Here is a 13,582-nt window from a genome sequence, read left to right on the forward strand (position 1 = left end):
AAAGCATACAGCAGAAAGAAAAAAAAAAAAAAAGTAAAGATAGAGTTATCTAGTTTTAGGTAAGTATTTCCCACGTGCTGAGGTATATGATATCACCGACTCATCTAAGGAAACAACATAGGAAGAGCAAATTACAATCACATATAAAAAGAAATTAAAAGTAGCAAGTAAGTCCTTTACAAATATCAATTAAGCATCCAAAAACATTCTAATAACAATTGTGTCCTAACGACTACCCCTCTCTGAAGTTGAACTTGTCCTAAACTTGGAAATCTAGAAATTGTTTTTGATGAAAGAACGACAGAAAAGAAGTGTGACTAGATCTAGTTATCCTAATTTGGACCATGAATGTACGTTTAATTTTTTGAAAGTTAGTAGTAATACTTTTTCTTCAACATAAATATTAAGTTAAGATTAAATGCATAAATTCGCTCGTGTAGTCTATGTAAAAATCTTGTGGTACTAGAGCTATTTCTTTCAGACTTCTTTTGAGTTAGAATAATACTACACCGGTTCCTGAATACTTGTCACATTTGAGAAAATACTACGTTTTAAAATATTTATCACATTTGTAGTTTCAAAAAATAATAATTTTTTTTTATGTTTACCTTTGTATATGATCGATAATCATTGCTTCAATTCCTCAAAAATTTGATGTTTGGATATATTCAATTAAGGGTAATTTAGTCAATTTACTGAATAATTTATTATAACTTAGACAATTTAATGATTTTCTTAAACCACGTGAAATTCCAAATGTAATAAATATTTAAGAAAGAAGGTAGTATAAAGTCGTACAAAAATATAAAATTGAGATGATAGAAGCAAGGGAGAGAAAAATTGACTAACTGAAATATATTGAAAATTAGTAAGACATGGAAAACACCATAGATTTTTCTTCTATCGAGAGAAAAAATTAATGAGGGTAAAGTTGTCAAAACAGCTAATTGTATTATTATTTTATAATTAAATGTTAAAAGTGAAAAGTACAATTATATCTCTATTTGTGCCAGCTCAATTTGAGCTATTTAGCATGATCCTTAAATTGATATACTCAAATTAAAATCAGATTAAGTTACAATTAATTAAGTCTAAGATTTAATATGGACTTTATTAATTTTATTTGATTTTGTACATAAAATTAAATTAAGTTAATAAACTAAAATTGAAATAAAATCAAATTAAATTAATATACTAAAATTGAAATAAAATTAAGTTAAAATTGATTAAGTTCACTCTTTAACATGGACTTTATGTTATGTGATTTTATCTCACATCTCCTTTCACTTAGTTAATGGCCAAATGCATAATCTCACTCCTTAACTATTTTACTTTAACTATTTGCCTCCCTGAAATTTGCGAAAGGCCTATTATACACTTTAATTTATGTTTTTTGTAACTATTATATTCTTTGATACGTAATAAAAAAATTGTGTGAACTTAAATGTAAATAAAAGCATAAACCCTTGAATTTTGTCCAATATGGTAAAAACATCGTGGTTTTCTTAAAATCATTTTAACTTTATCTCTCATTCTCTCTCTATGTTTCTCCTTCTCTCTCTCTCTCTCTCTCTCTCTCTCTCTCTCTCTCTCTCTCTCTCTCTCTCTCTCTCTCTCTCTCTCTCTCTCTCTCTCTCTCTCTCTCTCTCTACATATCTATGTCGAACTGTTCTCTTCTTCTTCTTCTTCTTGGAGAAATAGATTATTGTATTTTACACCTAATTAAATTAGATTATATGCCTAGTAAACGATAATAACTAGTTTCAACAAAGCCAAATTTTTCACTTATTTAAAAACTATGATATGTGCCTAAACAGTATAATTTTACTTAAACATGGAGCAAACTAAGATAATTTATACTAAAAATTTTAATTTATTTTTTCTTTTTCTTTTTCTTTTTTACTTGCCCTGCCCCCTTATGTGTGATGTGACATTAGAATTCAAGTGAGCAAAAGATAGACACAATCACGTTAATAGATGACAAGTGACAAGACAGGAAACCAATTCAAAATAAATATACTACTACCTACTATATTAGTGACAAGACAGGAAACCAATTCAAAATAAATATACTACTACCTACTATATTTTTACACAAATTAAAAAATATAATTAAAAAATAATTTAATTCATATAATTTTTTTATTATATCCATTTTAAATAATATATGAGTATTAAAATAATAAATATTAGTTAATGAGGGCTATTGAGAATAAGTTAATTTAATAAGGATACAATAGACAATTCAAGAATTAATTATAATGCAAAAAAGAAAAGTGAACTATATTTTAAGGCAAATGAAAAAGAAAATATGAACTATTTTTTTGAGATAGAGAGGATATATATGATTATTTTTAAAATTATGTTTCTTTTTTTTAGAATATATTTACAATTATTTAAGTACATAACTGTTGGAACCACATTTATATTTTAGTAAGCCATTAATTATTTTACATAAACTAATGCTTCAATTAATTTATTCAAATAGACCCATGCTTTAATTGATTATTTTGAGTTTTAAATTCATTTTAATTTATTAACTGATATTGGCCTTGTAAATAATTTTAAGATAAATGCAAGGATGAGCACTCTCTAGCACGTTATTCATGTACAAAAAGTGGATGATCAAGATAGTCTATGATGAAAAATAGTGTTGTGAAAATATTAATATGAGCATATGAGCAACGTGGAAGGAATATGAGCATATAAAAGAAGCGGGAGCAAGTGGAAGGACCCAATCAATAAATTCAATCAATCAACTTCAATTTTTATTTAAATTTCAGTTATTGTCTTCATTTTCATAAACCAATTTTTTTTTTCAAAATCACAAAACAATTACTTGTCAATACATTTTAAAGTCTTATTACATTTCACAAGCAATTTAAATTTAAAGCAGGTTTACTTAACAAACTCTGCTATTTAAACTTTAATCCAACTTAGCCAGCTAAGTTGATTTGACCAAGTGGAAGGATCCAACCAATAAATTTAATCAATCGACTTCAATTTTTATTTCAATTTCAGTTATTGTCTTCATTTTCACAAACCATTTTTTTTTTTCGAAAATCACAAAACAATTACTTGTCAATACATTTTAAAGCCTTATTAATTACATTTCACAAGCAATTTAATTTAAAGCACGTTTACTTAACAAACTCTGTTATTTAAACTTTAGTTCAACTTAGCCAGCAAAGTTGATTTGAGCAAGCGGAAGGATCCAACCAATAAATTCAATCAATCGACTTCAATTTTTATTTCAATTTTAGTTATTGTCTTCATTTTAACAAACCATTTTTTTTTTCGAAAATCACAAAACAATTACTTGTCAATACATTTTAAAGCCTTATTAATTACATTTCACAATCAATTTAAATTTAAAGCACGTTTACTTAACAAACTATGCTATTTAAATTTTAGTCCAACTTAGCCGGCTAAGTTGATTTGAGGAAGTGGAAGGACCCAACCAATAATTTCAATCAATCAACTTCAATTTTTATTTCAATTTCAATTATTGTCTTCATTTTCACAAAAGCTTTTTTTTTTCGAAAATCACAAAATAATTACTTGTCAATACATATTAAAGCCTTATTAATTACATTTCACAAGCAATTTAAATTTAAAGCACGTTTGCTTAACAAACTCTGCTATTTAAACTTTAATCCAACTTTGCCAGCTAAGTTGATTTGAGCAAGTGGAAGGATCCAATCAATAAATTCAATCAATCGACTTCAATTTTTATTTAAATTTCAGTTATTGTCTTCATTTTCACAAACCATTTTTTTTTTCGAAAATCACAAAACAATTACTTGTCAATACATTTTAAAGCCTTATTAATTACATTTCACAAGCAATTTAATTTAAAGCACCTTTACTTAACAAACTCTGCTATTTAAAATTTATTCCAACTTAGTCGGCTAAGTTGATTTGAGCAAGTGGAAGGACCCAACCAATAAATTCAATCAATCAACTTCAATTTTTATTTCAATTTCAGTTATTGTCTTCATTTTCACAAACCTTTTTTTTTTTTTCGAAAATCACAAAACAATTACTTGTCAATAAATTTTAAAGCCTTATTAATTACATTTCACAAGCAATTTAAATTTAAAGCACGTTTACTTAACAAACTCTGTTATTTAAACTTTAATCCAACTTAGCCAGCTAAGTTGATTTGAGCAAGTGGAAGGACCCAACCAATAAATTCAATCAGTCAACTTCAATTTTTATTTCAATTTCAGTTATTGTCTTCATTTTCACAAACCATTTTTTTTTTTGAAAATCACAAAACAGTTACTTGTCAATACATATTAAAGCGTTATTAATTACATTTCACAATCAATTTAAATTTAAAGCACGTTTACTTAACAAAGTCTGCTATTTAAACTTTAGTCCAACTTAGCTAGCTAAGTTGATTTGAGCAAGTGGAAGGACCCAACCAATAAATTCAATCAATCCACTTCAATTTTTATTTCAATTTCAGTTATTGTCTTCATTTTCACAAACCATTTTTTTTTTTCGAAAATCACAAAACAATTACTTGTCAATACATTTTAAAGCCTTATTAATTACATTTCACAAGTAATTAAAATTTAAAGCACGTTTACTTAACAAACTCTGCTATTTAAACCTTAGTCCAACTTAGCCAGCTAAGTTGATTTGAGCAAGCGGAAGGATCCAACCAATAAATTCAATCAATCGACTTCAATTTTTATTTCAATTTTAGTTATTGTCTTCATTTTAACAAACCATTTTTTTTTCGAAAATCATAAAACAATTACTTGTCAATACATTTTAAAGCCTTATTAGTTACATTTCACAATCAATTTAAATTTAAAGCACGTTTACTTAACAAACTATGCTATTTAAACTTTAGTCCAACTTAGCCAGCTAAGTTGATTTGAGGAAGTGGAAGGACCCAACCAATAAATTCAATCAATCAACTTCAATTTTTATTTCAATTTCAGTTATTGTCTTCATTTTCACAAACGCTTTTTTTTTTCGAAAATCACAAAACAATTACTTGTCAATACATATTAAAGCCTTATTAATTACATTTCACAAGCAATTTAGATTTAAGGCACGTTTACTTAACAAACTCTGCTATTTAAACTTTAGTTCAGCTTAGCTAGCTAAGTTGATTTTCCAAGCAAATAATATAATTAATAAGGGCCAATTTGAAGAGAATTAAAGGCATCCAGCTAGTGAAAATGGAAGGCGTCTTTGAATATCGTAGAGCCACAGGTCCAGCCACAATTCTAGCTATTGGTACTGCAAATCCACCAAACTTTATCTACCAAGCAAACTATCCAGACTTCTACTTTGAAGTCACTCAAAGCGAGCACCTGAAAGAATTAAAGGAGAAGTTCAAACGTATTTGTAAGTATAAATCACTACGTTAATTCATTAATCTCTGTAACTTATTACTCAATAAATGATCAAATCATTCCTGATAACCTATTTGATTTCGTTTGTTTTCTGTTGATATAAGATATGATTTATCTTTCCATATTTTTGGTAACAGGTCAAAAATCAGAGATAAAGAAACGTTATATGTAACTGACTGAAGACATTATCCAGAAGAACCCCAGCATAGCAACTTACAAGGCTCCATCTCTTGATGCACGTCAAGAAATTTTAGTTCATGAAGTTCCCAAGCTAGGTGAAGAAGCAGCTACGAAGGCTATACAAGAATGGGGCCAACCTATATCGAAGATTACACATCTTATATTTTGCACATCTTCAGGTGTAAATATGCCTGGTGCAGATCTTGAGCTTGTCAAGCTTCTTGGACTTCAAAATTCTGTGCAAAGATTCATGATGTATCAACAAGGTTGCTTTGCAGGAGCTGCAGCTCTTCGTCTTGCTAAAGATATTGCTGAAAATAATGTTGATTCACGAATTCTTATCGTCTGCTCCGAGAACATGACTGTGAGTTTTCATGCCCCTTCAAATACCCATTTGGATATTCTTGTTGGCTCAGCAATTTTTGGCGATGGAGCTGCAGCAATAATAGTTGGTTCTACCCCTTCCACTTCGGAGCGCCCGTTGTTCCATGTTTTTTTTGCATCTCAGAAACTTATACCGGACTCAAAAAATGGAATAGTGGGACACACTCGTGAAATGGGATTATCTTATTACCTGTCTCGAAGTGTGCCTCAACTTATTGAAGATAATATTGTGCAATGCTTGTCTGAAATTTTTGGAAGCAATAAAGATTGGAACTCAATATTTTATGTGGTTCACCCTGGTGGTCCAACCGTACTCAACGGGCTCGAACGGAAACTTGGTCTGACAAAACTGTCAAAGTATGTTGGCAAAGGTTGAAAATAAAACAAACATGTGGCAAATTTGCATTTGTATTCTACTAATCAACAAAGGCAGGACGAAAATAATGAAGGTCGGTGGCACATGTTTAATTTGTGCAAATTAGGAATTGGTGTCCAATTTGCATTTGAATTGCATAGCTCATTCACTCATTCACGCATTTTCTCGCCTATAAATAGAGGAGAGAATTTGCATCTATATACACCAGATAGAGAGAGTGAGAGCAATTGTGAGAGAGCAATTGCGAGAGAGAAAAATAGTGAGATTTTTCAAGAAGAAAAATTAAGCTTAATTTTTCGGGTATTCTTGAAAAAGAGTTGTGAGTGTATGTAAACACTTTATTTATTTTTCTCCTATAAAAGATCTGTGGCAGTCCGGAGACGTAGGCGAGATTGGCCGAACTCCGTTATCAAATTGTGTGTTATTTTTTGACTTATTTGGGATTTTGCGTAATTTTTTCCCAACAAAAACTGAGGCTTAGAGCAAGCCGTCACGTGTTGAATGAATATGGAAATATGTGGGGTCCAAGTGTCGTCTTCATTCTTGATGAGGTGAGAAAAAAATCTGCACTGGAAGGAAAGGCTACTACTGGAGAAGGATTGGATATGGGTGTGCTGTTAGGATTTGGCCCTGGTCTAACTCTGGAGACTGTTGCATTGCGTAGTGTTGCTATTTATGGAACTGATTAAGCCATTACTAATTTATCATCCAATATGATGTAGTTAATTAGTAAAAACTACCGATTTTTATGTGTGTCAATCTTTGATTATCAAGACACCAGCCAGAATTAAATGAATCAAACGGATTCATGTAAAAAATAAAAATCTATTTTTTTTTCAAACCGAAAAAGATCTTGAATAGGCAGTGCAAACTGCCTAGCTGAAGCATGGTAGGGGCCCAGGAGCTTGGCTGCAAGACCCACCCGTTGAGTAGGGACGAAATTTTCAATAAATTTTTTAACAGACCCGAGTGTACCCATTTTCTTTTTGAAACATTCGGTACCAAAGTCACCGAATGGGTAAGTCGCGTATTAGTTTACATACTATGCGTGCTTCGTCTTACACTTTCTCACTAAAATTCAGCTTTGATTTATTTTGATCTATCTCAAAATTCTCACTCAATTGAGCGTGTCTAGCATATTTTTTATAATAGCAGGATCATTATAACTTACTCTGCTTAATTCGCAAAATGAATGTGTTTATCATAAAGAGATTCGCTGTTCTTGACTCTACTTCATATTAATTGTTAAGTCAAAAGAACTTATTCAATCTGTAGATCCCAAAAACACATAATTTCTCCTCTAAAATAACTACATAATTTCTCCTCTAAAATAACTTCTCCAGCCTTGCCTTCGGCATCCTCTCCTTGCAGTTAAGGTAACGAATTCGGACATGATTATTGACCATTAAAACACAACATCAATCTACTTATAATGTTAATATGTCCATGAGTGCTCTGTTAATCTACACGTTATAAAGCAATGTCACTCAATTTGCAGTTACATATTATTTAATTTTTTTTCCAGAGAAAGCTTTAAGCCCTTAATTCATTGGAAAAAAAATTCATATTAGAGAGACAAGAATGGAATTTTATTTGTAAGAAAGTTTTAAGTAGAATGATATACAAGAGGCAAAGTTTTTTGCACAAGAACTTAGGTACTAGAGAACGAAATTACTAGGAACTAGGGGGTCAAATTACTAGAGAAAATGACTTCTATAGAAGATCAAATAAGTGGCATTAGAGTTTGTTATTAGATCTCTGTTGGCCCACGGAAAAACTCCAAATAAATGCTATTTGAGTTTGTTGCTTCCCTATAATAGCTTGATTCATTTTATAATGGAAATTTCGTAACCATTGCAGTATTATAGAGAATTGATGTTACTTACCACATCAATCAACACCTCTTCAATTCCTTTTTGGTTCTTTCTTTCCCACCAGGACTTCGAACTCACATAAATATATATTCCTTAAGCATAATTTGTGAAGAAATATTATTATTGTTCTCCTTTGCCGTAGGAACAATTGATTCCACCATGTTAAATAATCCTGTTGACTAAATTTTATATTCACAAAGAGCATATGAAGGTGATAACTAAGGGGTGTTTGGTTCCATTTTTTCATGCAGTGGATATCTGATTGGGGCCCAGCAATAAGTGGATTAAAAGTGTTTGGTAAGGATTTTGGCCCAACAACTGGATTAGAACTATTTGGTAAGATTCTAATCCGCGGCTTATAGCTGCTAGAACTCTCAGCTATAGCCGTCTAAGTTTCCACCACAAACAGTTCCAACTCAACAGATCTCCATATAGCGAATGATAAATTCTATACAACTACAATACAACATGATTTGAAGTCCAGGTTGCTTCCTCCTTTGCCCATTCCCTTCTCCCTCGCTTTTCACAGCAGCCAAAATCTTCAACACAATGCATGAGGATTTAATCCATGGTTTAAGTCACTTCGGTGCATCTTTCAGGAGCTCTCAACCTTGTCCCCAACCAGAAAACGACTTTTATCAGCGCTCAAGCCTGATGAATGAAGCTGCTTTCGCCTTTTAACAAGATGTACTGCAGTATGTCTGTCATCTTGAGCTTCCTTATAATCAGGCTGCAGATGGAGAAAAAAGGCTTTTTAAACTCTCTGATCTAAGCACATCACCAGGTGATCTGCAGCAAGAATCCAGACTAAGGCATAATCAAGAAAACCTCGTGATTGCCCAAGTGGATAAACACAACATAGCATGATCAAGTAGTTGAATTATAAGAGATACTTCATTCGTAACATAACTAGATTGTTCATTTTGTTCACTTATTACACTTCAAATCAAATATAGGCATGCAGGGTAAATGTTACAGATCCAAATTCCACAAACAAAAATGGTCCAAAAACAAAAGGGTAAAAAGCCCTCAAGAAATTAGAAACATACCTTTATAGCTAATGCTCTATCAAAGCTTTTAATAGCACTATCAGGCTCCCCAAAGTTTAACTGTGCTCTACCAAGAGTGACCCATGCCTGAAAATATCACAATGCCAGAAAAAAAGAAGGGAAAAAAAAAAGGAGAATAATTATAACATGAACTAAAAAAACATGTAGATAAAGTGATTAATGAGATAATGATACAGAATCTCTGAATGTTCAACTGCATCATTAGCTGGAACTGCCTTCTAACACACTAGTCTCATTTGTCAACCTGTTGAGATTCCAACAAATAAATAAGCTAGGGACTTGGGTGTCATAAAGTTTGTGATCTAAAATCTAGTATCCTAAATACTGTCTTAACAAATTAGTTTCCAACATTTTTCTCTGATGTCCAAGACATGGTAATAAAAATGTCCATAGGTGTCTTGAGAGTATGAATAATACTAAAAAAAATAAAGCCAGGACTGAAGACAAAAGGTGGAGGAGGTGGTGATAATTGACAAAAGTTGAGGGAAGGTGTTTTAAGGTTCTTAGACATTGTGCAACACAATCTTTTAGATGGATCAATGATAATTGATAAAAAAGAAGAAGAAGAAGAAGAAGAAGAAAACATTCAAATAGAAAGGGAGGAATGAGTAAGTGGGACCAATACTGACTTCCGTCAAGGATATTAGAGAGGATTTGATTTTTAAACTATGTCATGAATATGACCTTAGGGCAAAATGTAAGAAATGCACTCGTGCAACAGATATCCCACCCAGTTTAAGATTATGGCTAAGTTTTAAGTTTTTTTTGAGTTATTTCCGCTCAAGGACAGGCCAGACAAAGCAACTACATGTAACAAGGAACATTGCAAGAATCTTAAGTCAGATATATTTAGTTTACAGTATGAAATGGAAACAATAAATAAGTTTGATTTTGCAACCAAATGTCACACACTGATAAAACTAGTGTCATCTAGAAACAAAAACAAAGTGAATCATTCAACAAAGAAATTATAATTTAAAGAAAACAATACTAAGTGTAGCATTTGATATACATATGATGTATGTAGAAGGACAAAACACATGAGAGTATAGCATTGTTGTACCTCAGCCCAGGAGGGTTCCAATTCAGAAGCCCCTATCAATTGAAATCCAAAGTAAGCATAAGAAAGCTCTTAATTTTTCTTTTTTCCCATTAAAACTGATGGTTCAACAATCAGAATCAATTTATAAAACTACTAAGCTTACTTGAATGCATGAGAAAGTAAAAAAAGAAGAAAGAGAAATGGAATAAGCAATTGATACATACGAGTTGCAGCCCTCAATGCATTCCATGCATCTCCAATTTCAAGTAAAACTTGTGCCTTTTGTTCATGTAAGACAGCACTTTCAGGCATCAAATTTAGAGCAGCCTCCCACTTCCCAAGTGCTTCACGGTATTTTCCGTCCTTCAAATCAAATGTATGTCAGCCAAACAATTATAGCTAGTAAGAAAATCTGAATGCTAACACACATGGACACATGTTCAGCAACCATTTAGAAACTTATTTCTGTTTGCAATATCAACTGGCAATTGGCATGGATACAAGGAGAACTACACATGCACATAGTATGGACAATCTGAAGTCATTAACAGATGCAGCAAGCCATTAAAATTTCCTATGCCAAATCCATATTTATTCATTATCATTTCCAAATTCAAGCCCTTCATTATCTTCATCTTCTAATATAACTATACTCTCTTGCTCTTATTTCTCTACATCGACTTCTTCCACTTGTTTTGCTAGATAAGAGAATTGTTGGGCATGAGAATCGACTTCAATCGTAAAATTCAAGCTGCATGAATCGTAAGATTCACAATCAATTCCAATTCACCCATAAGGTTCGAATCGTTTAGCATGAAAATTGAATCAAACAGTAGGATTCGAACCATGAACCATAAGATTCTGATATTACAGGTCCAACAAGGAACAATATCATATTAATCTATTATCAAAAAAGTCAACATGCATAAATAAGCAAGTTCATCATGTCTTAATACAAGTGCCTTTAGGCAGTTCAGCTAGGAGCCATCCTCTAAATGTACTAACAAATGGCAATATCCTAATTGATGGAACAAGTGAAGGATTAAACAAAAAGTTGAAATTAAAGAGGAACACTCTCAAAATAAGGGTTTTAAGCTAAGCAGAAGCAAGATGGAACACACATGCACTGCGAGTCTGACATAAGAAAGAAGCAGGGACACTGGATTTCATTGGAAGGTAAGATGATGCCCAAGTGCAGTCATTCAAGTGTCCTGGCTTCATTCTCAAGAAAGGGAGTTTGACTAATAAAGATTTAACCATAGAATTCAAGCAGGATGGACGAACTGGAGGAGTACCATGGGTGTACTATGTGATAAAGAAGATACCAAATAAGATGAAAGTTAAAGTTCTACAGAACAGCAGTGAAACCTGCAATGTTATGTGGGAGTGAATGTTGGGCACCGAATGTCCAGCATGTCCATAAGATGAAAGTGGAGAGATGCAGATGTTAAGATGGATGTGTGGTCATACAAGATGGACAAGATTAAGAATGATCAACAAAAGATACAAGTAGCAGAAGTTGGAGATAAAATAAGGGAAGTATGCTTGTGATAGTTTTGCCATGTGGTTCATAAACCCTCATGTGCTCCAATTTGTATAATGTAATATTTTGGTGGTAAAGGGTGCTAAAAGAGGAAGCAGTAGAACTAGAACCATATGTAGCAAACTAGTGGTGAAAGATCTAGGGTCTCAATGTAGCCAGAAACAGAATAAAATTGAGACAAAAGATTCATATAACAGATCCTAATTAATCTAGGAATAAGGGCCTTTTGTAATTGTCAACCTATGCTTGTTTATCTACTCTTATCTATTTATATATATATTTGCCTATTCTTCCTTTTATGGACAAAGAATTCATATAGCTGACCCCGTCTAGTTTCGGATTAAGGCTTAGTTGCTGTTATTGTTGTAGAATGTGGCAACACTGATTCATGTTTCATTTTAAATAATCAGCTAGAATGTCAAGGCTGATATCAATATGGAGTGGAGAGGATCTAAAGCAAGCAAACTGTTTGTGATTCTCAACCCAGTTTCTTCATATCTTTTATCTTTGCATTCTTGCCAATGTTATATTCCTTTTCAATGAAATCGCAACCTTTAAAAAATCAAATTCCTTGCCTAACGTCTAAGCAAAACTTTCATAATAAACTGTTAAATCATGTAACTAATAGAAGTACCTAATCCACGCATGAAGTGCATGGGGGAAAGAAAAATTTAACAGCCAATTTGATCCTCAATTTCAAGATCGATCATCCACTTTAAGAGAAAAGTTTCTCAAGCAATGGGCCATGCTAGTGACTCCTCCATATGCATCAAATCAACACTAACGTCAATTCATTTTTCACTAGTTTTAAATGAATAGCACAGAAAAGGGACCATTTTCTTTGGAAGATAACTCTGAACTCTCCATGTAAATTCTGTAACTTAGGCTGGATAAGCACAATATGTAGAACAATGTCTTGCAACAGCTGTAGTAGCATATCAAATAAGGAGCAGATACCATCAATAAACATATAAGAAAGGTAACAGGAGTAATAATAACATAACTGCAAAAATTGGGGCAACTGGGAATATGAGAATCATTAACGTGAAGGGAATTAACTCCCTTCATCAAATTCTGGCTCTCATGGAAGAATAAGCAATTCAATTACTCCCACTCCAAATATACCAAAAATGCCAAAAGTTTCTAACTTTTACCGACAAATGAAATCAAATAATTAGCTAATTGCAGAGAAAGAGAGAACTTAAATAAAATACCTCAGCTAGCTTATTGCCTTGTGATTGAAATGACTCGGCCAGTTGACTATCGGAGTCTGAATTCGAGGGCTCGTTAGAAGTAACCACTTGCTTGCTATTACCATTGTCCTCGTTCTTGTTATCGGTCTTTATAGATTCTTCAAAATCTTGTTGTTGATCAAAAGGGAGATTTGGGTACTTTGATATGGCAGCTAAAGGGCGTTTCTTGCTCTTGTTGTCCTTCTTCCATGTTAGTTTCATCTTTCCGCTTTCTCAAAGCCAGTCTCTGCCTGTATTCGCAGACCTTTTTTGCACATCGAAACAGAACATATATAAATTCTTGTCGGTTAGCTTCGGCCTATTATTAAATTATTGTCCCAAGACGGCCTGTAATCTAAAGGCCCATCTAGTGTTTAATATATGATCCTTAACGAGGCCCAGATCTTGTAGCCCTTTATGAACCATGATACGCACCTTGGAGATGGAGGGTTCAAATTTAGATTTTTTTTTTTATATATTTTCCTTAATTTTTTATTTTCATT

At 32.3% G+C, this 13,582-nt stretch overlaps 2 protein-coding genes and 1 long non-coding RNA gene across 5 annotated transcripts; 1 reads left to right on the top strand and 2 right to left on the bottom strand.

Moving 5' to 3' along the window:
• Nucleotides 1-4,917: 4,917 nt before the first annotated feature.
• LOC149493536 (uncharacterized) lies at nucleotides 4,918-5,735 on the bottom strand. The gene is made up of 2 exons (XR_016322663.1): nucleotides 5,596-5,735; nucleotides 4,918-5,336 (listed from the first exon to the last, which is right to left on the bottom strand). It is a non-coding gene; the product is annotated as an uncharacterized LOC149493536 (long non-coding RNA).
• On the top strand, nucleotides 5,542-7,439 carry LOC119371297 (chalcone synthase 2-like). Its single transcript, XM_089726229.1, has 2 exons — nucleotides 5,542-6,299; nucleotides 6,794-7,439. The coding sequence occupies exons 1-2, from the start codon at nucleotides 5,746-5,748 to the stop codon at nucleotides 7,005-7,007; spliced, it is 768 nt and encodes a 255-aa protein (XP_089582355.1). The 5' UTR covers nucleotides 5,542-5,745; the 3' UTR covers nucleotides 7,008-7,439.
• A 1,015-nt stretch (nucleotides 7,440-8,454) lies between these two features.
• LOC105639014 (Tetratricopeptide repeat (TPR)-like superfamily protein) lies at nucleotides 8,455-13,364 on the bottom strand. 3 transcript variants are annotated; one of them, XM_012222950.4, is made up of 5 exons: nucleotides 13,062-13,361; nucleotides 10,529-10,667; nucleotides 10,326-10,357; nucleotides 9,242-9,328; nucleotides 8,455-8,922 (listed from the first exon to the last, which is right to left on the bottom strand). In XM_012222950.4, the coding sequence occupies exons 1-5, from the start codon at nucleotides 13,299-13,301 to the stop codon at nucleotides 8,788-8,790; spliced, it is 633 nt and encodes a 210-aa protein (XP_012078340.1). In that variant the 5' UTR covers nucleotides 13,302-13,361; the 3' UTR covers nucleotides 8,455-8,787. The 3 variants fall into 3 exon arrangements, with proteins under 3 accessions (XP_012078340.1, XP_020536904.1, XP_037497091.1); XM_020681245.3 differs by having other exon boundaries at nucleotides 8,843-8,981; nucleotides 13,062-13,363; XM_037641163.2 differs by having other exon boundaries at nucleotides 8,874-8,999; nucleotides 13,062-13,364.
• Nucleotides 13,365-13,582: the final 218 nt, after the last annotated feature.

The sequence above is a fragment of the Jatropha curcas genome, chromosome 9 (assembly GCF_041381405.1).
Source record: "Jatropha curcas cultivar XTBG-Jc1 chromosome 9, XTBG_Jcur_1.0, whole genome shotgun sequence".
Lineage (NCBI taxonomy): Eukaryota > Viridiplantae > Streptophyta > Magnoliopsida > Malpighiales > Euphorbiaceae > Jatropha > Jatropha curcas.